The sequence below is a fragment of the Heteronotia binoei genome, chromosome 4 (genome assembly GCF_032191835.1).
Source record: "Heteronotia binoei isolate CCM8104 ecotype False Entrance Well chromosome 4, APGP_CSIRO_Hbin_v1, whole genome shotgun sequence".
In the NCBI taxonomy this organism is placed as follows: Eukaryota; Metazoa; Chordata; class Lepidosauria; order Squamata; family Gekkonidae; genus Heteronotia; species Heteronotia binoei.
In genome coordinates, this window is record NC_083226.1 from 33,823,156 (window position 1) to 33,849,279 (window position 26,124).

General features: G+C 43.7%; 1 protein-coding gene across 1 annotated transcript in view; it reads right to left on the reverse strand.

The window, feature by feature from the left end:
- PSD3 (pleckstrin and Sec7 domain containing 3) overlaps positions 1-19,339 on the reverse strand; it is a 204,722-nt gene extending 185,383 nt beyond the window's left edge. Inside the window, exons 1-2 of the mRNA XM_060237095.1 lie at positions 18,943-19,339; positions 6,827-6,938 (exon numbers count right to left, since the gene is read on the reverse strand). Of these exons, the coding sequence (XP_060093078.1) occupies positions 6,827-6,938; positions 18,943-18,963 (133 nt within the window). The 5' untranslated portion in view covers positions 18,964-19,339. The remainder of the gene's footprint in view (positions 1-6,826; positions 6,939-18,942) is intronic.
- Between the last annotated feature and the right edge of the window lie 6,785 nt (positions 19,340-26,124).

Genomic DNA, 26,124 nt, shown 5'->3' on the forward strand with positions numbered 1-26,124 from the left:
TGCCAGTCTGAGTAGACAATACTGACTTTGATGGACCAAGGGTCTGATTCAGTATAAGGCAGCTTCATATGTCCATATGTCCAATGAGTTTCTGTGTTAGTCAGATGGGCTCATTCCTCTGTCTTCACAAAGGCCTGGTGGCCCTGCTGGGGTCTCCAAACTCCAGTTTAGTTTGATCCAGTTTATGTTTATTATTTTTTAAGTGGTGCATTGCCCTAATATAGTACGAAAAAAGAAGGGAGAGGGAGACACACCTTTCCTTTTCACGATGAAGTATCCTTGGTTTATTAAGCTGCCTCACACTTTCAATGGTGCTGAAAGACCACAGGAGTCATGTGCTAATTTATTTAAGCTAGTAAATGAGTTAAACTAGCAGATAACGAAAATATGAGAATTTCTTGAACTGATGGACAGCTCTCCCATTCTGCGGTCTAGCCATCATCCTTCTACGTGTGTTCTGAGGATCATACTGGTTATGTTCTATGTGCAGCGCTAACAGAGGGTGAATGATATTTCAGGGTTTTTTTCAAAAGTTTTTTCCATAAACATGTATCCTTTTGAAAACTCCACAAAGCACGAGCCAAGCTGTGCAGTCCATAAATATTTCTTATGAGGCACTTCAGAGTTTTCCTCAGTCTGAATGCCAAAGTTACAGAATTTGTGCTAATGAATCAATAGCCCCTTTCTTCTCCCTTTCCTCTGAATAAATGTGCCCTTGGTTTTCTTTGCCTAGACTTCTTTCTTCCATGTCCAAGAAAGGGAGGGGGTCAGCAGGGAGGGGGGTGACTTTTTCCACAGTTGTCAAGTTTGGCCAAATATTCAAACAAGGACTGAAACCAGAAATAACTGCCCAATAGTCAGGAGAAGGGAGGGCTGTTGATGGAGCATGGGCAATATCAACCGTTACCTCATGATCCGAGACACTCACACAGGAGAGAAGTGCGCACCAGTCATCTCTGCTTACATGCTCCATTTTATGCACAGTATGGAGTTAGTGTTAACCACAATGTTTGTCTTCCTCTGTCTACAGGTTTTTGTAACACTTCAAAAGCCAAAGAGCACACAATTTTTTTCCATAAGGAAAAGACATAAAAATGAGCTAGCATGGTGTTGTGGAGACAGGCCAGGCTACGGACTGAGAGATCTATGTTCAAATCTCTATGTCGCTATGGAAGATCACTGAGGTGATCTTGGATCAGCCACACTCTCTTAACCTACCATTCCTCACAGAGGAACTCCTCCTCACAACATTGTAAGAATAAAATGGAAGAGGGGAGAATGATGTTTTAATGATGCTTGGGGTCTCCAGAAGGGAGAAAAAGGAGAAAATATATAAAATAAATAAAATGTACAAGGTACAAAACAAAATATAAGTGGCTGGATCTTAACTAAATGAATAGTACACCCAACACATTAATCAAATTTAACAAAATCAGGTACCCCAAGTGTTACTGTCCTGGCCTGATCTCATCAGAGCTCAGAAGCTAATCAGGGTCAACTCTGGTTGGTATTTGGATAGGAGATCACCAAGAAATACCAGGGCCACAACACAGAGACAGGCAATGACAAACCACCTCTGAACATCTCATGCCTAGGAAATTCCACAAGGGTCGCCATAAATCAGCTGCAACTTGACAGCACTTTCCACCCCTACCAAAAGTTACCCAAAACAAAGTACCACAGAGCACAATTTCAGAATAAGGGGAAGTCCACTCAAGAGCCTATATTCCCTCCCTCCAAAAAAACTTTTATTAAAGTAAATCACATGGACACAAGCACCCAAAAGGATGTTGCCTGTTCAAGATGGCTGTCAATCTTACAAGGGTAAAGCAGAAATCTACAACTTTTATAGGGAAACCACAGAGATGAGACAATCACACCAATAACAAATGCACAGGCTTGACAACCCTCAGAGCAAGATCAACATCTAAAATCATTTTGGGTACAACAGTTACATTTTTAAAAAAATTAATATATTTTGATACATTGATTAGAACCAGCATTTTGTCTATGCACTTTATAGATCAGGGGTAGCCAAACTGGGCTCAGGAGTAACATGTGGCTCTTTCATACATATTGTGTGCCTCTCAAAGCCCCATCACCTCATCAGCCAGCGTGGAGAAGGCATTTCTCTTTTTAAATCAACTGGAGCTTGGAGAACACATTTAAAGTCAAAAGTTGCTTTCTTTCCATCTCTCTCTCCCTCCTTTTCCCCATCTATTGTCCTTCTTTCCTTCCTACTCTCAAACAACTGACTTCATGTCTTGCAGCTCTCAGACATCTGACGTTTATTCTATGTGGCTCTTACATTAAACAAGTTTGGCCACCCTGTTATAGATCATGTAACTTTACTTTTAGGTAAACTTTTAAACAAGTTTCTGACAGAACACAAGTCAGGTATGGTCTGAATGGATCATCTGCAGTTTCTGGCCTGTATCCTACTACCCTGACAAGCCTTCCTTCAATTTAAGTAACTCTTTCACCAGCGGAGTTAAGAGCCCAGTGGCGTAGAGTGTTAAAGCTGCAGTACTGCAGTCCTAAGCTCTGCTCACGACCTGAGTTCGATCCCCGGTGGAAGCTGGGTTTTTAGGTAACCGGCTCAGGGCTGACTCATCCTTCCGAGGTCAGTAAAATGAGTACCCAGCTTGCTGGGGGGGAAGCATAGATGACTGGGGAAGGCAATGGCAAACCACCCTGTAAAAAGTCTGCTATGAAAACGTTGTGAAAGCAATGTAACCCCAGAGTCAGAAACGACTGGTGATTGCACAGGGAACCTTTCCTTTCCTTTTCCTTCACCAGCGGAAGAGCTGCTTTAGGAGAAAGGATCCTTTAGGGTGGAGGAAGCAGCCACACTTTGCTGACAACAGATGACTCATTCTAATCTCTGACTTGCCCTGTGGATGTTAATATATGCTGAAGGATTTCTGAAGACATCTGTTAACTTGTTTACAAACATTAGAGCAGATTAAGTGGAAGTTTTATTTTTTGAGACTACTAATTTTCTCTTTAAACCCTAATGAAGTCTTCACAGCAGCAAAACATGTCTGATCTCCTTGTTGATGTGTGTTTTGGCAACGGGAGTTATTTTTGCATTTTGTGCATCAGTTCAAAACAGTTGGTTTTATTTTTTTAATTTTATTTTAAACTTTGTATACTAGCTTTAAAAAAAAAAAGATTTGCCAACAGCCTTTTTTGCTCATTTTTTCATCAGATGGGATGTAGATTTCAATTTCCCTGTTTTTAAAAGTTGTATATTTCAAAAACTTACAAAACCCTTTTGATCAGAGCTGATGACAAAAAAAAAGCAAGCATATCCTAGCAATCCACATTCCTAGCACACTGCCATTTCTACTGATGGCTCAGTTTTAATTAAATTATGAGGGAGGCTGGGCTTCTAACAATCCATATCTTTCCCCACACTTCCTTGTATGGTCTGACTGAATGCAGCCGATTATGCCCACATGCTTTCCATTGCTTCCTCCCTACCACTGATATTGGACCATGAGGAACAGAGAGTAACGCACAGCGCTGTGACATCATATCTGACATGTTACATGTACTATTAAGGACAAACTAGATTTGCACTGCCAGTTCCATTTCCAGATTCACTTCTTAACCATGCAGGGGTCTGGTTCATATTTTAACAGAAGTGCAGGTATAAAGCCTTTCATGATGGTATGATACACAACGGTATTAAGCATGGTGCTCTCCAGATCTGAAATGGCAACATAAAGCCACTATATGCTCCACTGGGATGAATGTATCTATACATCTGTGCTTGCCCCAATGCTAAAATATGGGCTCCCCAGGCCCATTTCAGTTTTGGAAAATGCCAGTGGGGATCTGAGCGCCCCCCCCCCCTCAGTCCTTCTGTCCTGTTCTGAATTTCTGTCCCCCAAAACATGAGTATTGAGTTTTTGAAGTCTCTGGAAGCTTCAGACCCAAACCCTGTTAGAATAGCAGTCAGAGTGTCAGAGCAGGGTCTGAGAGCCCTGACCTGCATAGCTCAGGTGAGCTGGTTCTCATCAGACATTGGAAGCCAAGAAGGGCTGACCCCGGCCAAGTACTTGTAAGGGTAAAAATCCAGAGAATACCAGGCATCAGGAGGTGGAGGCAGGCTATCAAGCCACTTCTCTGAATGTTCTCCATGCCTTGGTAGGAGTCACCAGAGGTCACCAAGACTTCCAGGCAAAGCGACACACACACACACACAAAAAGGGGAGGGGAGGGGAGGGGAGAAAAACACAAGATTAGGGTCTGAGAGAGCCTAGATTTGAATCCCTGCTGTACCTTGGGCCAGTCATACAATCTCAGCCTACCCTATTTCACAGGTTGTTGAGAAGTCTGAGAAGCAAAAAATAGCATAATTTGCTTTTGTTCCCTGCTAGGGAGAAAGGAAGGATACAGATGAAGAAACTATATTAATGGTTTGGTCTCTGGATATCAGGAAAGGCAGACAGAACACTGAACTATAGCAAGTCCATTTCTCCAAGACTTTTAACACCCACCACACACACACACTTAGTTCCAAAATAAGCTTAGAAAGAGAAACGCAGAATGACACCATACTTCACATAGAAGACATCATTTCTATGAGTTATTTATGAAATAGGGCATTCACGACCATAAGCATGTTGCACAGATAACACAGCAGCACATTTAAAACCACACAGAAGCACTGAGCCATGACTCTTCAATACATGCACATGCAAGTTTTTCATTGCATACACTGTTCACATTTGCTGTGGACAAACTCTGATGTACTTGCAATAATTTTGTCTGCTGTACATGCTATCTTGTTAGAGAATGGACTGGATCCCATTATCCATCAGTGCAAGAGGCTAGTTGTTGCACACCTTTCTCATGGTCCTTTACTTCTGGCAATCCTTTCTAACCCCCGGGGGAAAGTTAAACCCTTGGATCCAAAAGACCCACGTGGTCCAATAGCTTTGCAGGTCAGGGGGCTGCAGTGGAAAGAGGGCAGTATCTGCCTCTCCCCTCTCTTTTGTTAAAGCAATGCACGGATGGAACAAAGGGAGAAGGGCGATTTTACCCCTTCCCCCTCCCCATCCCTTCCACTGTTCCTCCATACAGGTACCACAACCTCAAGAATAAACTTCCCCGTGATTGAAAATTGCTGCTGGAGATAGGGAAAAGCTGGGAAGATTGGTGACCATCAGTGCTTTCTGGTTATGAGATCCAAATCAACAATCTTGTGAGGCCCACAATGAATACAATATCATGCATGTTTTCCAATATTCTTCAAGGCACACCTAACCACAGAAACTTATAGTTCAGACCCAGTTGATCATAAGAGGTCAAAAGTTCCACCATTAGCTTTTGCAATTAGAAAATACCCCAGTAACCAGTCAGTTAGTTCATTTATTGTAATTAGCCATTGGCTGTTACAAATCTACAAAAATCTCAGAAAAAAGGAAGGTAAACTAAAAGTTAAAACTACAAAGTATCATGTAAGGTATAACAAGAGTATAACAATGGATGCAATACAATGGCAATAACAATAAAGATGCAGACATAAATTTAAAAGTTACCCCTTCGCATTGCCACCTTGGCACGTATTTTCTTTGCTGCAAGGGCAAAGACTGAAACTTTAATATCAGTATCAGTAACATCAATATCAGATAAAAGAAATACTATTTTTTCCTCAACTGAATAAGCACTTAGGCCTGACAGAATTCCATCTAAAAATTTAGCCCTTGGACTAGAATAGAGCGAACAAAAAAAGTAAATAGTGAGGTAAATCCTCAATTGCATAAATCCTCAATATGCATAAACGTTGGCCCACTGGAGTTTGGTTAAAAGGACCTTCCATGACTGCTGTTGGCATTGACTGGAATCGTAAGGAGGTAAAATTCGCTTTAAGAACACGATTAGAAATGTTAACTAAGTATGGAGATCTTGTGTGTTCCAGTTTAATTAATTTATACCATGGTGCTGTTTTTGATTTTAATATTAAGGTACGATCTAGTCGGGCATCAGAGTCAAAAATACATTTTCTAAGATAGGATTTGTCAGTTGTGGGACCTAAGAGGTCATCAAAGATGAGGTATCTTGAGGGTATGCTATTAATGCCACTTATTCCCTTCCTGACCTACTTGGGCAATGGCCCAGGACCAATAGTTTTGCCTCCTTGTGGTTCTTTTAAGCCTTCTTCTCTTCCTTTCAGTCAATTGAAACAGGGGAGGGGGGTTCAGAAAAAAGGACTCCACTGTGCCACTGTTACCAGTGGAAGCTACTCCTCTAGGACATAGTGCAAACCATATGTTCAACCTGGTGAACACAGCAAAGAGATAAAGTTAAGCCATGGCGATTGGAGAGACCTTTCCCTAAATCTTTGATTAAAGAATTTGCCCTTGGTTCATCTCTGTTTCATATTTTACTTTGCAGTGATAAATGCCTGCGGAAAACCGTAATGCAGAGTTCTCTCCACTTCTCCACTGTTAACTCATGCCAGAGCTCCAGATGTCTTAACCTTGCACAGATACACAATGTAATGACTTTTGTTCCAAAGCAGGATGTGGCTTCATAGGCTAGAACCCATTATATGTCTAGAGTCTTTCATACCCAGACTGTGGCTCACCACACTACCATGCAATGTATCTATGGACATTTTCAGGGAATGCACTAGCTGGCCACAGGTAGAACAATCTGCAAATTTCCAGAGGGTTGTTTAACACACGTCACATGTAAAAAAGGTTGTGTTAATTGTAAAAAGTGTTATGTGAGACCTGATGCACACGGACTGCAGGGTCACAACCTTAGCCATAGTTAGAAGAAATCACTTGGGGGAGGGACCAGTTCTTACCAGATTCTGATGTTGTGTCATTTTCTGATCCGCCAAACAAAAAATCGTACTTGGCCTTGGCAACGCTCTGGGAATGAGCCGATGTACCATTAACCCAAACAAATGCTTCTCCCTGCAAACAAAAGAGATAAAAACCACATCGTTCAATGATACATCCCACTGGCGATTCTTGTCTCAAAGCAACAGGAATGAGATTCTTGTTTTAAGGGTACACTGGCCTTGGAATACTGTGCAAAGGGCAAAGATACTTGGTCCTCAGACACACACACACAAAATTACACATACGCAAACAGAATGGGGAGGACAGAATGTTTTCCCACCCCAAAAAAGCTTGTTCAGCAAACTACATTATTGCAATTATTCGTCGTGTAACTAATAGAGCACTCCTGGGCATACTATGCTGGGGAGCAGGCTCCCAATGGACTCAGCAAGACTTACTTCTGAGCAAACACACATCAGACAAACCTGCAAATCCTTGCGACCCTGTACCATCCTTCTGTACACAGTTCAAAGTGTACCAGATTCACCTGGAAAAGACATTGTCAGTGCAACCCTAACCAAAATGACTTCATTTAAAAACAACAACAGTGAAGTAAATGGGCTCAAAAGGGAATCACTCAGATTAAAACTGCACCGTGTCTCTCCACACAAGCCACATCTAGAACCCTCACACCCCGGGAGGAAACGCCAGTCTGTGACACAGGAAAAAAGAAAAGTCTGATCTTCTAAGATTCAGCAATAGACTTCAAACGGATGGAAATGCTCATCAGAATGGAGAGCAGCAAAAATATGTCGTTGATACCCCCCCCCCCTTTTGCTTGCTCCATAAAAACATTACAAACAACAAAAGACAAGCTCGTGCCTCAGCAACAGACTATCCGGGACAGACAAAAGCTGTTAAGCCTCACAGGAACAACAGACTTTGTGGGTGGGAGGCCTATAAAAGAGTTGCTACTAGAGATTTAAAGATTTGTGCAACCAGAAGTAATCCACAGGTTTTGCACTACAAAGCCACCCTCGCTGTAAAGCCCTTTCAGCAGTGCTCCTATCATTTCCAAAGATGGCATCACAAAGTCAATTTATGCAATTCGGTTCAGAGGTCTTCTAATAATCCTCATGGAAAGAGCACATGACCAATCTTTTCAAGGGTTTCTGCTGATTTAAATCTTCTCTGTTTTGTTAGGAGAAGTAATTAGTTCTGTTAGACTACAGTGCAAGCACTTAAAATCTGTTCCGTTACAGCCTAGGGTCAAATAATAAAACTAATAATTAGCATTCATATGGTGCATCTCAGCAGTTCAAAGCACTGCACAGACTTCATCAAAAGTATAAAGTTGCCTTCTACCTAATCTGGCCATTGAATGACCTACCCTAGGTCTCCAATGGGCATTCCAAGAAATTTTCCCAGCCTCAGTACCAGAAATCTGTTTTTAGCAGGAAGTCAAGGCATTGAAAACAGCAGCTGGCATGCAAACCATATGCTTGGCCTCTCAAGTCTTGGGCCCATCATCTCATTGTTATAGTTTTGTAAAGTAGGCCAATATTATCATAGAATCCATATGATGCACCGAGGTTGAGAGTTCCACAACACAGCCATCATTTTCTGTGCTGCTTTTCAAAAGGGCCGGCTATGCTAACACACACAGACGGAGGGAGAGCAATGCCACAGCTCCTGTCTCTTTTGGGATATATCCTAAGAGGTGGTGAGCTAGGCTTGTTTTTAAGGCAAGAGGTGGTTTGTCATTGCTTCCCTCAGCATTACAGCCCTGGTATTGCTTAGAGGCAGAGCTTTTTTTGTAGCAGGAACACCTTTGCATATTAGGCCACACCCCTCCTATGTAGCCAATCCTCCAAGAGCTTACAGGGCTCTTAATACAGGGCCTACTGTAAGCTCCAGGAGGACTGGCTACATCGGATGTGTGGCCTAATATGCAAAGGAGTTCCTGCTACAAAGCAAGCCCTATTTAGAGGTATAGCCCATCCAAATACTAGCCAAGGCTGACCCTGCTTAGCTTCCAAGATCAAGCTAGCCTGGGCTGTCCTGGTCAGGGCGCCTCTCTCATGAGATCTCAGCAGTTTGGATCAGTCTAAGCTACCACACAGGGCAGCGATTGTGCAGATGAAAAAGAAAAATGCTGAAAGGCATTTCAGCATCCCACTGGGAAGAAAAGTAAATAAATAAAACCCCACACTTTCTGCAATGGAAGATTAAACTATAGGTGCATTTTTCAACTGTTTTAAATATTTAGATCTTGCTGTTATAAATGAAATTCACCAAACACAGAAAACATGGATTCATAGGGCTCTGGTAGCCATTCAAAGCTCTTCATCCAGGTGTTTGTTGCGGGGAAAGGAAGGGAATGTGATTGTAAGCCACTCTGAGACTCCTTAAAGTAGACAAAGCAGAGTACAAAACCCTACTCATCTTCTTTTTGTTGCAATTTTTATTTGAAAATGCAGACCTATCCACTAAAACTTCAGTTGGTCAACAAGCAGTGGCGAATTTTTAATATTTACAGGCAAAACATTAAACCAGGGGATATTTTGAGGGACTGAAAAGCTCAGCAGCATATGTAATCTCATTACAATTTGCACAAATTTTAATATGCCCTGTGCTATTAAGACAAAGTTGTTTTGTTGCTATTGCTGTTTTTGAAAGAATGTAAAGTAGACCATGATAGCTTGTTCTGGCAGGGCCAAGTCAGGTACATCAAAGGAAAAGCCCTGTTTTGGCCACAGCCTTCAGGTTCTTCCTCAAGGTACCTTTCTCTGCAAATACAGAGTTTGGTACAGCTTGGAGGAAACTTGGAAGAAATTTATCAGTGGTGATTTCTAGTTGGTGGATATATTACACAGCTGACAGTCTGGTACAGTGGTTCATGGAAGCTCTTTGTTATAAGAAAGCTCTGTCTCTCCAACCCCATGGCCCATCCATCCGTTCACCGCACTCAGCATGACCAAGGCAATTTAGGCTTTTACCTAAGGTATAAATATTCATCCACACAATAATGAACTTTTCAATTAGGCTGAATACATAGTAAATATTTTAAAAGGCTTAAGTTTTTCAGGAGCAATTGTTGAGGGATGATCATCTACCCAAATGCTCCACAGTTAAGCCTATACATCCTCCATATCCTTCACCTTGTTAAGCACTCAAATTACCTGACAGTTCAAAGAGTGTTGCACTGGGAATTGTTTTCTACCACCACATGAGACAAGTTTCTACATCAAACATCTATTCAATCTGCAATCAACTTTAGATAAAACTGGGGAGGGGGGAGTCTTGTGAAGTTGTGTAAGGGCAGTCCCACTAAAATTAAACACCATGGTCTGAATCTTTTGCTTTCAGGACGTTATAAAAACGATAACAGAGCAAAGTGGAAGATATTTAGGAAAAGAGATGTCACCAGAGTTCATAACTGTCCCATCTAATGCTCAGATGTATTACAAATCAACCCTCAATCCCTCCAGAAATTCTTCTCCTGCTCAAAATATAAAAACAAGATTCTGCACATGAATCATCAACGTTGACTTGCATGCACAGCAGCTCCAATATTAACCCCATACGCTCTTCATGAAAAGACTTGAAAATTGCAATCAACTGCAACCAAATAAAGAAGATACGGTACTTCTTCCAAATGTTTTATGGGGTTATTGTCTGTCCATCCATTCCCGCAATAAAATCTGAAGTTCCCAAAGAGGTAGTTGTAATACCCTGCTTTTCTCTACCCTAAGGAGTTTCAAGGCAACTTACAATTCCCTTCGCTTTCTCTCCCTACAACAATCATCTTGTGTTTTACATGATGGTGTGAGTAGGAAAGAGGTTGGATTTCCATGTTATAGGGAGATACTCCAAGATGAATATATCCAACACCACTTAGGCACATGACAATATTGTGGGTTATGATTTTTCATTTGAAGAGCTGTGACTTAGCATTTGATCCTATGACTGGCTTAGTATGTTACATACAGTGCTTGCAAAGAGCTTGTTAACCGCTGTAAGACAATTTGTCATGCGACAAATCAAAGTATAAATGAATGGATGATAAATTTATGGAAAGATGCAATCTGTTTGTAACATCATGGATCAAGACAGTTAACAACAGTCTTTTTCCTTTTCTGTTTCTCTGAAACTTTGTAATGGGTATTCTTTTTGTATTGTATTTTTCCATCTTTTTTCTTGTTAATAAAATGTTTTTTTTTAAAAAATGATTACAGAGAGGTAAACTGAAAGGTACATAAAAGTATCAGCCTAATGGATATGCACTCTTGTGCATCTGATGAGATGAAGTCTGACTCACAAAAATTTCTGCTGGAATAACTTTTGTTTGTATTTAAAGTAATACTGGATGTTTGTTTCATTTTTCTCCTCAAAAAAGATACACTGTTCTCCAAACCAAGAGAGCCTGTCAATGCTGTACCAACTGCGAACCAAGACGACAATTCACCCATTGCTCCTCAAAAATCCTTGTATTCTAATGCTGTGTGTCAGCCCATCTGAAGGAATACAAATCTGACATTAGAAATCACGATACTCAGTGGGTGAACATTTTAAACATCCTGACTGCAGATCTGAAAGTCGCTGTTTTTACAAAAAAGCTGCCAAAAGAACACTAAACATGAAACTGCTCTATTAGAACTCATCAAAAAATTAAACATATTCTGTCTTTCTGCTTTAAACCTAGACTTGATTTTCTCACTCGTAATAAGTTCTAATAACCCAATAAGACCTGCTTTTTAGAAACTTTAACAAGCAGCTCATCACATGCTGTATCATATCATAACGCTTTACAAAGTAGGGTCAGTTCTAGATGGAAGACCAACGAGGAATGCCAGAGTCACTATGCAGAGGAAGGTAATGGCAAATCATTTCTAAATGCCTCTTGCCTTGAAAATCCTACAGCAGGGGTGGCCAAACTTGCTTAACGTAACAGCCACAGAGAATACACATCAGATGTTTGAGAGCTGCAAGATGAGGGAGGAAGGGAGGAAGGGAGATGGATGGATGGATAGATGATAGATAGATAGATAGATAGATAGATAGATAGATAGATAGATAGATAGATAGATAGATAGATAGATAGATAGATAGATAGATAGATAGATAGATAGATGGATGGGGTGAGGGAGGTGGAAAGAAAGCAACTTTAACTGTAAATGCATTTCCTAAGCTGCCATCTGGTTTGGCTTGGAGAAGTAAGTTAAAGAGACAAATGCCTTCTCCAAGCTGGCTGATGGGCTGGGGGGGGGGGCTTCAAGAGCCACACAAAATGTGTGAAAGGGGCACATGTGGCTCCCAAGGCACAGTTTGGTCACCCCTGCCCTACAGGGTTGCTCTAAGTCAGTTGTGACTTGATGGCAAAACAAAACAAAAAGTTATCTCATGCTTCAAACCCCTTCTTTCTTAGTCTGTTGTTTACCATATTTTACAGCATTTTTGTGCAATATTTATTGCACTTTGGTGCAAACATCTTGGGAGAGAGAAGCTAGAACCTCTGACCTCTCTCATCTTCCATTATATAGCAACCCAGCCATTACAGTCCCTGAAAGAGACTCAAACCTGATTTATGACACCAGACCTCTTTTTGCTCAACTGCTCCCCTTTCTACCCTCCCCTATTGCATCGGTCTGGAAAAATGTGAAGCAAATATTTTCTTTCTCCCCACTGCTTCTAAAGAAGTGAGTTCTGGGCCACAAAAGCTCATGCTGGACTCCATATTGTTAGTTGCTGAACTTCTGTTTCGTCTCTATCCACCTTGGGCTTTACACCAGAGAGAGTTTGGACCTCTCCTTATATCAAGTTTAACATAAGGAAACCACTCCTCATCCTCTCTTTCTCATGCCACCAAGGCAATGAGAGAAGCTTCAGTCCAAGCTGCATCTCCTTCCCACATCGATGTTACACCCCATTTCCAAACAGGCAAAGTTGTTATGTGAAACCACAGTTTGGGTTCCTACTGCACAGCCAAGCACATTTCACATGACCCTGGGGGCACAGGAATAAACCCATCTGAAGTGGCTCATATGCTATCAGGCTGAGTATGGCACAAAAGCTATGACTATACTACAGTTTTAAAAGAGTCTTCCCCAGTTTGACAGCATACAGCTGCGAGGAGCACAACTGCAGTTTAATCTTTTAGCAACAGCATTTAGTTAATGCAGCCAAACAGCTGGACATTATCAGAATCCGCCCCCCCCCCCCTTTAAAACTTGGTGAAACTCTGCAGTCATTACAAAACTGAATGCAAATGCATTCTGGCAGGCTTGCTGTATTACTTCCTGTGCTGTCAAGGAGCTTTAGCTTTCTGGTTCAAAGTGAATGCATGTGGAGGGGGGAGGCCTGGTCTAAAGAAATGAGGATGAGACAGCAGGGGGCGTGGCTACTATTTTTGGTTTTGCCACTGACCTGCTGTAAACCTCTAGGGCAGGTTACACATCCTAATCTGGATCCCAAGCGTACACTGAACTACGCCCCACCCACACTGCAGTCCAGCACAAGTCTCAGGAAGTTGTTGGTTATCTATGGACACAATAAATCTTCTTTTTAAAAAAGTTTACATGGGAGCAGCTTCCTAGACTATTTTTCCCACCGAAGCTGAGCAGCAAGGCTACTGTTCTGCAGCCAGTAACTAAACATGCATCTGTCTACTTCAGTCTTGTTGTACTTGGTGGTTTCCTGCATGGAGAGGGTATATTGTGTAAAGTAACTGACCAGCTGAGCGGTGACCCAGGATATGTCCAGTTAAAATTCTGACTGCCATCAGCTTCCTAAACCATCCACTAGCCACGAGGTCAAGCCAGGCCCTGTCTGCAATATGAAAGTCCAAATATGGACCTAAAATTTAGTAATTTTTATAATACTCTTGTTCTAAAGACAAGGCAGCACACAGCAGCCTCTTTTCTTCCATGTTTACCCTCACAACTACCCTGTGAAGTGAAGTGTGCCGAGAGACAGCAACTAGCCTTTCAACACAGTGGGTGTTTGAACCTGTCTCTCCCAGGTCCCAGCCCAGGTCTCCCAGTTCTAACCACTACACCAGGCTGGCTTTTAGACAGCATCATTATAATGCTTACCAGGATAAAATTACATCCCCATCTGAAGTGAAATATAAATGCTATGCAGAGTTTAATTTTGCTGCAAGCATACCTAAGGGACACCTGGCTTTAGCAAGACCAAACATTCCACTGGGCACAAGACTGAAAGAAAGGAATTTAAATGCTAACAAGCAGCAATTTCTGACTGCAATGGTTATCCAGGAGTTACACTGGGATTCCCCATCATACATTAACTGGCAGTCTTTCTTCCAACAAGAAAATCTGAGCCACATGTTCTCCGCAAGAGCCCACTAAGTACTGTTACAAATAATATCTGGATAACACCCGTGCAACCACAACAGCTCTAAGATGCCACCCAAGGAGACCACCAGCGCACTGGAAACGGGTGGGGGTGGGGATTTAACCAAACATTATGTACCTGGAAGAGTTCATTAAACAGCTTCTAGAAAAGAAGGTCTCCAAAATGAAGGTGCTCCCTGCAGACATAAAGATAATTCCCCTCTTGGGCTCTTCACCTCCTATTCCAGGGAGATGGGCGAAAGCCAGAACTGACTCTGCCTTAAAGAATCACTGTTGCAGAAAGATATACTGGTAACTGTAGAGCCTCCCATGACCTTTCAGAGGGTAACTGTGCTGGTCTCTTGCTACTCAAGTCCAGTAGCACCTTCGAAGCCAACAAGATTTTTAGGCTTTAGAGAGTCTAAATTCCCTTCTGTCAGATATGAGTTGGAACGGAGTCCTCATATCCCAGTCAGAAGGTGTAAGAGGTGTTGCAAAGGAGCTGAGGATGCAAAGGTACACTGTGCATAGTAATTAGCTTGATTAGAGAGGAAAAGTAACATTTGGGGCAGATAATTTGGTGTTTCAGTGTTTTGTTGTTCATCACCTAGAGCCCTGAGTAATCTGGGATTGGGCAATTCATACATCTAAATTATACATAAATAAAATTAGCACCTGTCGTGAGATAAGAATCCTGTCCCTATTCAGCCCTGGGGGGTCCATTGTTTTGAAGGTGCAAATAAATTCAAGTTCAGCAATCTCACATTGTAACCTCCCTTTGAAGCTTCTCTGTTTGAGTTTGACTTCTTTCTTTTGATTGGGGTATAAAGACTCAGAGATCACCATTCCAAACAAAAGGAGCTTTGACGCTCAAAAAGCTCATACTTGTTGGTTCAAAGGTGCTACAAGACTCAAATCTAACTGGCAAAAGTAGAGGAGTTTACATGCTATACATTATTGTATGGTGCTTTGAGATTTTTTTTTCTTTGTTATTTTACATTTATAAGCCACACTGAGTCCTATCGATGGTGCGGTCTCATTTGGAATACTGTGTACAATGTTGGTTATCGCACCTCAAAAAGGATATTATAGCATTGGAAAATGTCCAGAAAAGGGCAACTAGAATGATTAAAGGTTTGGAACACTTTCCCTATGAAGAAAGGTTAAAACACTTGGGGTTCTATAGCTTGGAGAAACCTGCAGGGTGACATAATAGACGTTTACAAGATTATGCATGGGATGGAGAAAGCAGAGAAAGAAGTACTTTTCTCTCTTTCTCACAATACAAGAACTCGTGGGCATTCAATTAAATTGTTGAGCAGTCGGGTTAAAACAGATAAAAGAAAGTACTTCTTCACCCAAAGGGTGATTAACATGTGGAATTCACTGCCACAGGAGGTGGTGGTGGCTACAAGCATAGCCAATTTCAAGAGGGGATTGGATAAAAATATGGAGCAGAGGCCCATCAGTGGCTATTAGCCACAGTATATTACTGGAGCTGTCTGGGGCAGTGATGCTCTGTATTCTTGGTGCTTGAGGGGGGCAAAGTGAAAGGGCTTCTAGACCCACTTGTGAACCTCCTGATGGCACTTGGGGTTTTGTTCTGGTTTTTTTTTTTTTTTGGCCACTGCATAACACAGAGTGTTGGACTGGATGGGCCATTGGCCTGATCCAGCATGGCTTCTCTTATTAAAATTAAAAAAAATTAAAAATACGTCTTTTAAATTTGCCTCTTGTCAAAATTACTAAGAAAATGGGGTACTAACAGCAGCTTATTGTGTAAAGAAAAAGGATGTGTGACATCAATTTTCAGTTTTGTTTTATTTTTAATTGAGGGAAAGAGAACGGAACAACCCTGGGCCAGAGCTTCTACATTAGTTGGGATTGTCCTTTAATCCACTACTGTTCACCATCTATGTAGCATTAATGCCTCCCCCCACATCCACAAGTTTTAAAAAACCGGACATAAAAAAACACTCAAGACAAAGCAACTTTGTTCATGTAGGTATATTTATGATATATGCATACAGTGAAAAGCTCTCAGGCATACAGTTAATGAGATTCTTGTGCCTGATGGCTATCAGCCAATTTGTTAATAGGTTTGCTTCCTATCTGTCACTTTAAGACTTGGGTTAGAAATCTAGGATTTTATCCCCAGGGTGGGGTGAGCCATATAAAACAGCTTTGAAAGCAGGAGAAACAGCTGCTTAAAATTCTCAATGCCTTTTAAATATGTAGATCATCCCCCCCCCCTCCCCGCAGGGTATAATCCCAGTGAAGGATCACTGCTTTGATCACATCCCTGCATTGCTCAGAGGAGCCTAAGGCTACTATCCAATGTATAGGGGAGAAAGTCCTACTAAATAAAAAGAAATTTACTTCTCAGAAGACATATTCAGGATTGCTCCCTATGCTTCCCATAAACTCAAGCAGCAGCCCAAAATCCTGTTTAACCCAGCTCTTTAAACACCTTAATATGCCTTTCAGCCTCCTAGAAAATTGCATATCGATTTTACCACCCATTATCTTTGTTCAACGATTCCCCCAAGAAAGGTCCTTCGTTCCTTAGCCATTAGAGAATACATATTGTCCATCACTCTGAACCTTTCAAAAAGCCATTCCAAGAACTCTCCAAGTTCATCGCAGCAATGTGGTAAATTGAATTTTATTTCAGACACTAAAAATAGGATCCTGGCAATCAGATGGAACAGAAGAGCTTTCCTACATTGCAGCCCTTTGCATATAACAGGAGCAGGGCTGAGACTGATGGATCCTCTCAACCAACCTGGGCAGGGTGGGGGTGGAGACCATATAGATGGTGACCTCCAAGCAAACCTGGCCACTTGGTTATCTAAGCACACACAACCTTTAGGGATGCCAGTTTGTGCTTTCATTAGCTATCTGCATTAATTATTTGTTATGGTTGAGTGCTTTTTAAAAAGCTGTATAACACAGCCAGCCCACACTGGTTTACAACCTTAATGAGAAAAGTTACAATCCATTCTAGCTCGTAGTGGAGTGCTTAGGAATTGGACAGACCAACTCCCAGGCACAGCAGTCTTGCTTATACGGACATAAGTTCAAAAGGGACTGAACTGCAACTGAAGCAAATCAGATGCAAATATGCTGAAGAGCAACCTCCCTATGGTTGCTGGTTGCACTGAAGTTCAGACACATATGTACTTTTTACTTTGGCAGATATGAAATATTACAGTCACAGAGCAGGGAATCACAGCTTTAACACAACTGAGGCTGCTGCTATAAACACACACAGAACTACCTACTGATTTTTGCACACTCAACAAAATCTACTCTATGCAGGCTGGCAGCTATTACCTACATTATTACATGTTTTATACAGCCACCCCAGAGGGTAGGGCAGTATTATTATCCTATGTTGACAATTACGGGAAGGACCCTGAAAAATTATTATTTTGTTTAGTGCATATTCATCTCACCCTTCCTCCAAGGAACTCAGGGCAGCATACAAGGGGGAGGGATGAACCGGTGGCTCAGTGGTAGTGTATCTGCTCGGTAAGCAGAAGGTCCCAGGTTCAATCCCTGGCATCTCCAACTAAAAGGGGTCCAGGCAAGTAGGCATGAAAAACCTCAGCTTGAGACCCTGAAGAGCCGCTGCCAGTCTGAATAGACAATACTAACTTTGATGGACCGAAGGTCTGATTCAGTATAAGGCAGCTTCATATGTTCATATTACATATATATTCATTACCCCCTCCTTCGTTTCATCCCCTCGCCCCTCACAAGGTCGTGAGGAAATTCATGCTGAGCAAAAGTGACTGGTCACCCAGTGATTTTCACCGCAAGAGGGGATTTGAACCCAAGACTTCCCAGTGTTTATGCAAAGTTCTAACTATTCTGGCTTTCTAGAAAATAAAGTACCATGTGTTCAAGGCAGGTTGGTGATTTCAAGACTGAGGTGAGTTTTGACCTAAGCTCAAGGTCTGGGCCACAACACGGTATACAAGTGCTCTTTTATTATTATAATTACTTGCACATTCCACTCTTCTTCCAAGGAATTCAGGGCAGTCTGCACAGTTCCCCATTTTATTCTCACAGCAACCCTATAAGGTAGGATTTGGTTGACAACGCCAGACCCAAGGTCAACAGAAGCTTCATAGGGGAACAAGGATCTGAACCTCATCGCACAGGGGCAAACTCAATGCATTTTAACATAGTCGTGCCTCACACATACAAAACAACCCATATGTTACAACTACAGCATTTATTATAAAAGCCAGGGCATAATCATGCCTCTAGTTCATTCACTTGTATACTTTTCCCGGACTGATGCCTTTTTTGATAGCCTTTGCTTTTAAACTGGCCTCTCTTTGTATCATTCACCACAGAGAGAGAGACACACACAAACAAGAGACACACACAAACATCCTTTCTGTTGCCTGTAGCTTTGAGTGAGTACAAATACATCTAGCTGAGCACTCCCTTGCAAATGTCGAAGTGAACTGCCATCAGCTTCGGCTGGAATAACTCGCGCCTGTCTTCCAGGTCCTGCTTTGTAATGTGCAGCCACAGACAGACAGACAGGGCTCCCCATCTGGAGAACACCCGCTCGCAGTTATTCTTTCCATCCTCGGGGCGGGGGGGGGAAGGAGGCGAAAAGGCACCCAGAGCGCATAAAGAGAAACTGTTCCCAGCCAGCCAACGTTTATGTAAGAAAGCCAAAGCGAAGCCACAGGCGTCTCGCGTTACAAGGCAAGGCGCGAAGGCGAATGAATAAGCCGCCGCCGGAGCGCTTAGCTTACCCCACCGTCGTCTCCGTCCATCTTCCATCTCCCGGCCCTCCGCCGCCGCCTCCGTTAGCTGCAACAATAGCCCCAGCAGGAGCCCCGGCTGCCTCCGCCTGCCCCCCGCCGCAGCCCCGCTGGGCTCTCCTTCTCCCACCTGGCCGCCGCCGCCGCGGAGGATCCCTTTGTTAGGGGCAGCAGCAACAGCCCGAGCCGAGCCCGGGAGGAGCCGCCGAGGGTGGGGAGCGAGCCGGGCAGCAGCGCAGGCATGGGGACCTCTCCTCTCCTCCGCTGGCTCACGCGGGGCGGCGCGGAGTAGGCATGACAACGAGCCCAGAGGAAAGGGGTGGCGGCGGCGGCGGCGGCAGCAGCGCCCGTGAAGTTCGCGCTGCCTCAGCCAGCCGCAGGAGCTCTCGGGGAAAGGTAACCCGAGTCTTCTGGGCATGTGCAAACCCTTCAAATCGGCTGCTTCCCTGGAAGCGTCTGCACATGTGCATTGCAGAAACTTGAAGCCGCCAAGAAAGGCTTGCCCTTGCCCGTACCTCAGTTGCAGAAGGCGCCGCATGGACTGGCTGAGCGACAGAAACCCACGTGGGGAACACAGTTTTTTATATTTTTCGCAGCCCGCCCCCCCCCCCTTGTCTTATGATAGATAGAGGTGACAGGTTTGATTCCCACCCCCCCGCGGTGTTGTATAAAGTTTTTTGCACCGCGTGCGGGAGAAAGTTCCCATGGTACATTTTTCAGCTCTTTATAACATCTCCAGCTTTCCTCTTGTTTGTAAAGTCGATATGCACTTCAGTGAGCTCATCTAACTCAGGGAAATTTAAGCTGGGATAATGATTAAGTGTCAGCCTTCGAGGTACCCCTAGACTCCTGTTTCCTTCTGCTACAGACCAACAATGTTACCCATTCAGAAGTCCTAGCCGGTCATTCCTGATGTTCCAAAGCGTAGCAGCTGTGCCAGATAATAATGCAACCCACATGCATCTTTGTCCAAAAGCTAGTTTCATCATTATGACTAATGCAAACAAGGAGGGAAAGGTTTGCCTGAAATAAACTCCTTCTGGGACTGGGGAAAAAAATGCATTGGAAGATGGGTGACTTTCACACAAGCACACATTATTCTCTGCGTGATCAAGCACTGACTAGGTAGGCAGTAACCTTCATCCCATAGGGGGGTTTTGGGTGCTTTTAGCATATGGCGGGAACCGAGCTTCTCATTGCAAGCGCGGACCCCCAATTCACGTGAAGACATGAATAGAATTTTTGCGCTCGCCCTCTTTGCACGATCGCGCGCAGTTCGAACGCTAGCACCACATGGTACTCTAAAGGTTCGGATTCCCGTCCACCTCGAACACTGACTGGATCTTGTACTGCCGCAACGTCTGGATGGGGTATTTCCTGCGGGAAACTAAATCGTCCAGCAACTGCTCCTCTGCACTGGAGGAAGAGCGGCCCTGCTGGAGAGCTGGGCTGGAACGAGTCCCAGTCCACAACTGCGCACCACCCACTGTATGTAAATAGGCTTAACGTCTGAATGGGGCATTTCCGAGGTGGGGGCTGAGCTTAGTCCAAATCAGCCAATCACAGCGACAGCGCCCTCAGAGGTACATTTGTAACTTGTAATCATAAATTCTTTCAAACTAGCTCTTACAATCGCTGCGGGGAGGGGGGCGGGGCAGCCTCAGCTGCTGCTATTCCATTTTTCTATCCAGAAGGTCGTTTGAAAATAGTTTCTCCCGCAGGGCCGAAGCCAAACACGATCCTAAATCTGTGATGATCTCAAGGGATTGAGCGGCGCTTTAGCCCAATAAATGTGCTCAGGAAACGGAGCCAGCTAGACCATTAAGCAAGATGAAGTGGACCGGCTTCCTATTCAGAGGAGTCCCATTAAAAAAGCACCAAATGGCATGTGATTATGTCCCGTCCCCCAAGGGAAGAAGCACCATCTGGACTTTCTGCCTTGGGCATCAAAATGCCACGGGCTTTGTTAGGAGAAAAGGCAGCCTATTACTCTGGGGCTAGGTCCCACCCCTCCACAATCAAGTTTGGTGCCTTCTGGGTTTTTTGTTTGTTTGTTTCCTTTTAAAGGACAGATTTACAGCCCTCACTTGGGTGCACATGTCAGGATCTTGCTGTGCACTACACACAGAGTCTCATAAATGTGTTGACACAGCAGTGAGTCACTCTTGCAGAGAGCCAGAAATTAATTGATGCCACATGTGTGCAAGCTGTGCAGTGTTATTGGGGGGTTGCCCTCTGTAAACAGGGTTCTTTTCCTCTGCTTACATTGCATATAGGATGGGAGATTCGTTTCCAAAGCAAATGAATGAACACATTATGAGCCATTCCAAAAAACTGAGCCAGAAGGCGTGGGGTGGGAGGATCCCTAGCAAGCAAAATCAGGCCGCTGGCATGTGGGACTTGGAGTTCTCTGGGAACTGCAGCTGATCATCAGCCATAGAGATTAGTTTCCCTGAAGGAAACAGTAATTTCAAGGGGTGGGCAGGATAGCATCATATCCCTGCTGCCGACCTTCTCCAGGAATTTCCCAAGATGCCATTGGCAGCCCTACTGACAGTTGAGTCTCAAGCCATGAGTACTGGCAAATTGACAGCACAAAAGTAGAGTTGGTGCCACTAGTTAATATTCTGTGTTTGCTCTGCAAAGGGGGAAAATAAGCACAAAAAAGACCGCTTCCAAGGCAGGAAGACCATAGCAATTGCACTGGTGTCCGTAGCGACCCTGTCACAACTCACCAATCACAGAGCAGCAGGCCAGTGGTTTCATGCCTGAGGTGGAAGCAGCCAACCAGCACACACCTAAGTAGGCAGCCTCCCTGATCTGATTTGGGAAGGGGGCACAGCCGATGCTCCTTCTAAGCCGTGGAGTCATCGGAGCAAAAATTTGACTTCGTGAGCTGCTAGCATGAAAGTTGTGAGTGAGTGATTAGGCTATTGCATCAGTTTGCTCTGGGGCCTCTCTTCCTGAGCTAAGACAAAATGTGTGAGCCAGAGGCTAAAAAAATTGTGAGCTAGCTCACACGAACTCAGTTTAGAGGGAACACTGACCATGGCTCAGTGGCAGAGCATCTGCTTGGCATGCAAAAGGTCCCAGGTTCATCCCCATTCAAAGGAGCAAGCAGCAGGTGATATGAAAGACCTCTGCCTGAGACCCTGGAGAGCTGCTGCCAGTCTGAGTAGACAATACTGACTTTGAGAGACCAAGGCTCTGTTTCAATATAAGGCAGCTTTGTGGGTAAATCTTAGCCCACCACCACCTGCCCACACAACACAATAATATTAAAATGTTACATAGCAGTACAAGCCTGCTCTTGTCAGAGTCCAGAAGCTAAGCAGGGTCAGCCATTGGTTAGTAGTTGGCTGGGAGGCCAGGGTTGCTATGCAGAGGAAGCCAATGGCAAACCACCTGCCATCCTCTCTTGCCTTGAAAACCCCAGGAGGGCTCACCCTAACTGGAGAGCCAGTTTGGTGTAGTAGTTAAGTGTGCGGATTCTTATCTGGGAGAACCGGGTTTGATTCCCCACTCATATGAACATATGAAGCTGCCTTATACTGAATCAGACCCTTGGTCCATCAAAGTCAGTATTGTCTTCTCAGACTGGCAGCGGCTCTCCAGGGTCTCAAGCTGAGGTTTTTCACACCTATTTGCCTGGACCCTTTTTTGGAGATGCCAGGGATTGAACCTGGGACCTTCTGCTTCTCAAGCAGATGTTCTACCACTGAGCCACCGTCCCTCCACCTCCTCCACTTGCACCTGCTAGCATGGCCTTGGGTCAGCCATAGCTCTGGCAGAGGTTATCCTTGAAAGGGCAGCTGCTGTGAGAGCCCTCTCCAGCCCCACCCACCTCACAGGGTGTCTGTTGTGGGGGAGGAAGGTAAAGGAGATTGTGAGCCACTCTGAGTGCAGAGCAGGATATAAATCCAATATAATCTTCTTCATCATCATCTTCTAATTTGGTTGTGGTTTAATGGCACATGTTACCTTTAGTGGTTGAACCTGGGAGATCCAGGTTCAAATCCCTGCTCTGCCATGGAAGCTTGTTGGGTGCCCTTGGGTCAGTCACACGCTCTCAACCTAACCTACCTAACAGGGTTGTTGTGAGGATAAAATGGAGGAGAGAAGTGGGAAAAGGGGGATGAAGCAAATGAATACATATTTATCAATACCTTAAATATTTTAACTAAATACATTTAATTCTATACATATACAACAAGGCAGGAAATACACACACACACAAACACACCCTATCTGGTGGGTTGTGCAGGGAACAGCAGAAGTCCAATGGGATATGCACAGTGCAGGAAGCTCCACTGAAGCAAGGCTGAGTCCCTGCCTACAATCCAGCCACCTTTGCTAGGTGTACCACAGGGGCAAAGAAATATGGTCAGGAGAACCACCTCACCCACAGCGCTCTGTGGATCACATGGCAGAGGCAAGCCCAAGATGTCTCCTGCACAAAGGGTCAGGTCTCTGCATAGGGGGGTCCTACCAGCATCCGCCCTCTCTCATGGAAGGGGGTTGCAGACAACAGGGCAGCAATCAGAGTGGACCGAAGTGCACCTTTACAGAACACATTTCTTTTAGCCTTCTCATGAACCATGAGGTATGCAGGCAGCGTGGGGTCAAAGGCCCCCAAAGGGGAGCGGGTGCTGGCAAACAGCCGTCCAATCAGCAGCCAAGTAGAACTCAGCAGCACTCCAGAAGTCATTCATACCCCCACCCTGAGCATGGACCTGATTTTCTGGCAGAGGCTTTTGTGCTATTTTGACTAGAAATCTTTGCCTTTCAACTCAAATATTGTTATCGTGTTCTGGAGTCTACTTGCTGACTGAGTGCCCAGCTTTGTTTTGCTCAGAATCTCTGCTGTTAAGAGTCAAATGTTATCACTCAGATGTTTTCGTATTCCATTATCAGCTTGCTAATTGCCTGAATACTTTTATCGTACTTGCAATTGGCCCTGCATCCCAGCGGGACTCAAAACAAAATAAATATCAGCTTTGCTCTATCGACCACAGTCACTTGGAACAGTCCATGCATAATGACTGGCTGCCCTACAACCAAAATGTTGAGTGGCAAACCCCACCCCACAGTCATTCATCATCCTTCTGCTGCATTCAGAGGGTTTATTACAGTCAACTCCCTTCCCCCCAAGAATGAGCAGCTCATAAGCAACATCCCCTGTTTTTTCCTCCTACTGAGTGGAGCAGTTCACATCCTGAGCAGAATAGAATTGCTGTAATCTTAAAATGGGCAATGGGCAGGGCGAGACCCTGCATGGCTCCAGATTGCTGCTGAGCGGGACTTCTTGTGTTAATGAGCAGGAGTGGCCACTCACGTCCACAGTTTACTTTAGAGGAAACATAAGACCCCAGCAGTGTTCAAGTGATCATGGGGGGAATGGTGACCCTTAGGAGCTTTCCCCTCCCCTTCTGTAGGACCACAACTGTCCAGACAGTGAAAGACACACACACATGGCTGGTGCATGGGAGTAGGCAAAGTAGGCGGCTGCCTAGGGTGCCCCCTGGCCTAGGGGCACTGCAAGGTGCCCCCTCTCTCCATGTGTAGCATGTGTACTCCTTGGAGCCTGCCTTCCCCAATGGAAAGCAGGCTCCATGGAGTGCAGACGCTGCTCGGCCAGTTTTGCATTCCCTGGGTTTGTTACAGACCCGAGAAATGCAAAAGTAGACAGTGCCTGCGCAGTGTGCTCCTCAGAACCTGGCAGGGATAATCAATTGTAAAAGCTGAAGAAAAGCCAATTACAGTTTCTAAAAACTGGCTCCTGTTGAAGTTGTGTGCTGCCACTCATCCTTCCTACTCTACTTTAACAGAGCCATGGGATGGGAGCCACAGCTCAGTGATAGAGCATCTTTCTCGCATGCATAAGGTCTTGTCACTGCCAGCTCCAACAAAAAGGATCAAGTAGAAATGGTCATGTGAAGGTCTTGTTCCTGGCACCTCCAGCTAAAAGGATCAAGTAGTATTCTCACAATTTTTACTGCTTAATCTCACATTTTTTTTTAAATTAAAATTTCAAATAAAATGTAAACTAAAAATGTAAATAGTTTCAAGTTTCTTCATTTCTCCTACAATTCTGTTTTGTTTTTTGTTTTATTTCAGGAGGAGCACTAGTGGGCAGCTTGCCTAGGACACCAAAAACCCTAGCACTGGCCCCGCACACACACACAGAGTGAGTCCTACGCTGAAGGTAGCTGAGGTCAGCCAGGAACAGGGGTTGGGATCAGATCCATGTCTATCTAACCCCAATCAAAGCAAGATTTTAGAAGCCTCTTCAAATGTTGTGGAGGGTGGAAGGCTTCTAACTGTATGTGCTGGAAGCACGCATTGTCCCCCAGTCTCCATTTTGTCTGAAACATTTCAGAGGACGCTGTCACCGTGTGCATCAGGAGGATCACAAGTACAGCACACTCTCCCCAGAGATGTAGTTTACCCCCTTCCCCCGCTGTAACTTCTGTAAAGCGCTAGAGCTGTAAAATAATCTACAACATTCATTGAAGACTATCAGGCACTGCGTTGGGAAAGCAAAGCAGATTATGTGAAGTTGACAAATGATTCATTTGTGAAAGCTGTGAATTTCATGTCTTTGTATAAAGGAATTGAAAACAGGTTCTTTCTGTCTCAAATTACTCAAAATGTATTTTTTTAGAAGATTCTTTATTATCGACAACAAGCTATATGCAACACTATTGGGATCCAGTTATTGTTTATCTTAAATCCAACAATGTTTTACCGAATCAATCTGATTATAATATATGGATGTTTACATAAATGTGTTTATTCTATTCCTTATCAGTATTATATAAATGTGTCTATTCTATGCCTTATCAGTATTTTAAACACTGATATTAGACTAAGGGTCATTAGCTTTTCACTAACTCTTCAGGAAACCTAAAATGTAACTTCGATAATTATGGAGTTATCAATATAGTAATGTGCAACTTCCTTTGTAACTTTGTTTGACTGTTGGTTTATGGATGCATAAGTTGATCTCACACACTAATTGTTTGTAAAGCTTGGAACAAAACCCTCTATGTTTGTTATATTAGTTAAGTTTAAAAATTCAATACAATTAAATTGGGGGGGGGGGAAATGAAATCAAGTTCCATTTAAACAGTCTGAAATGGAAGATTTGAATTGGAACATCTTGGAATATCT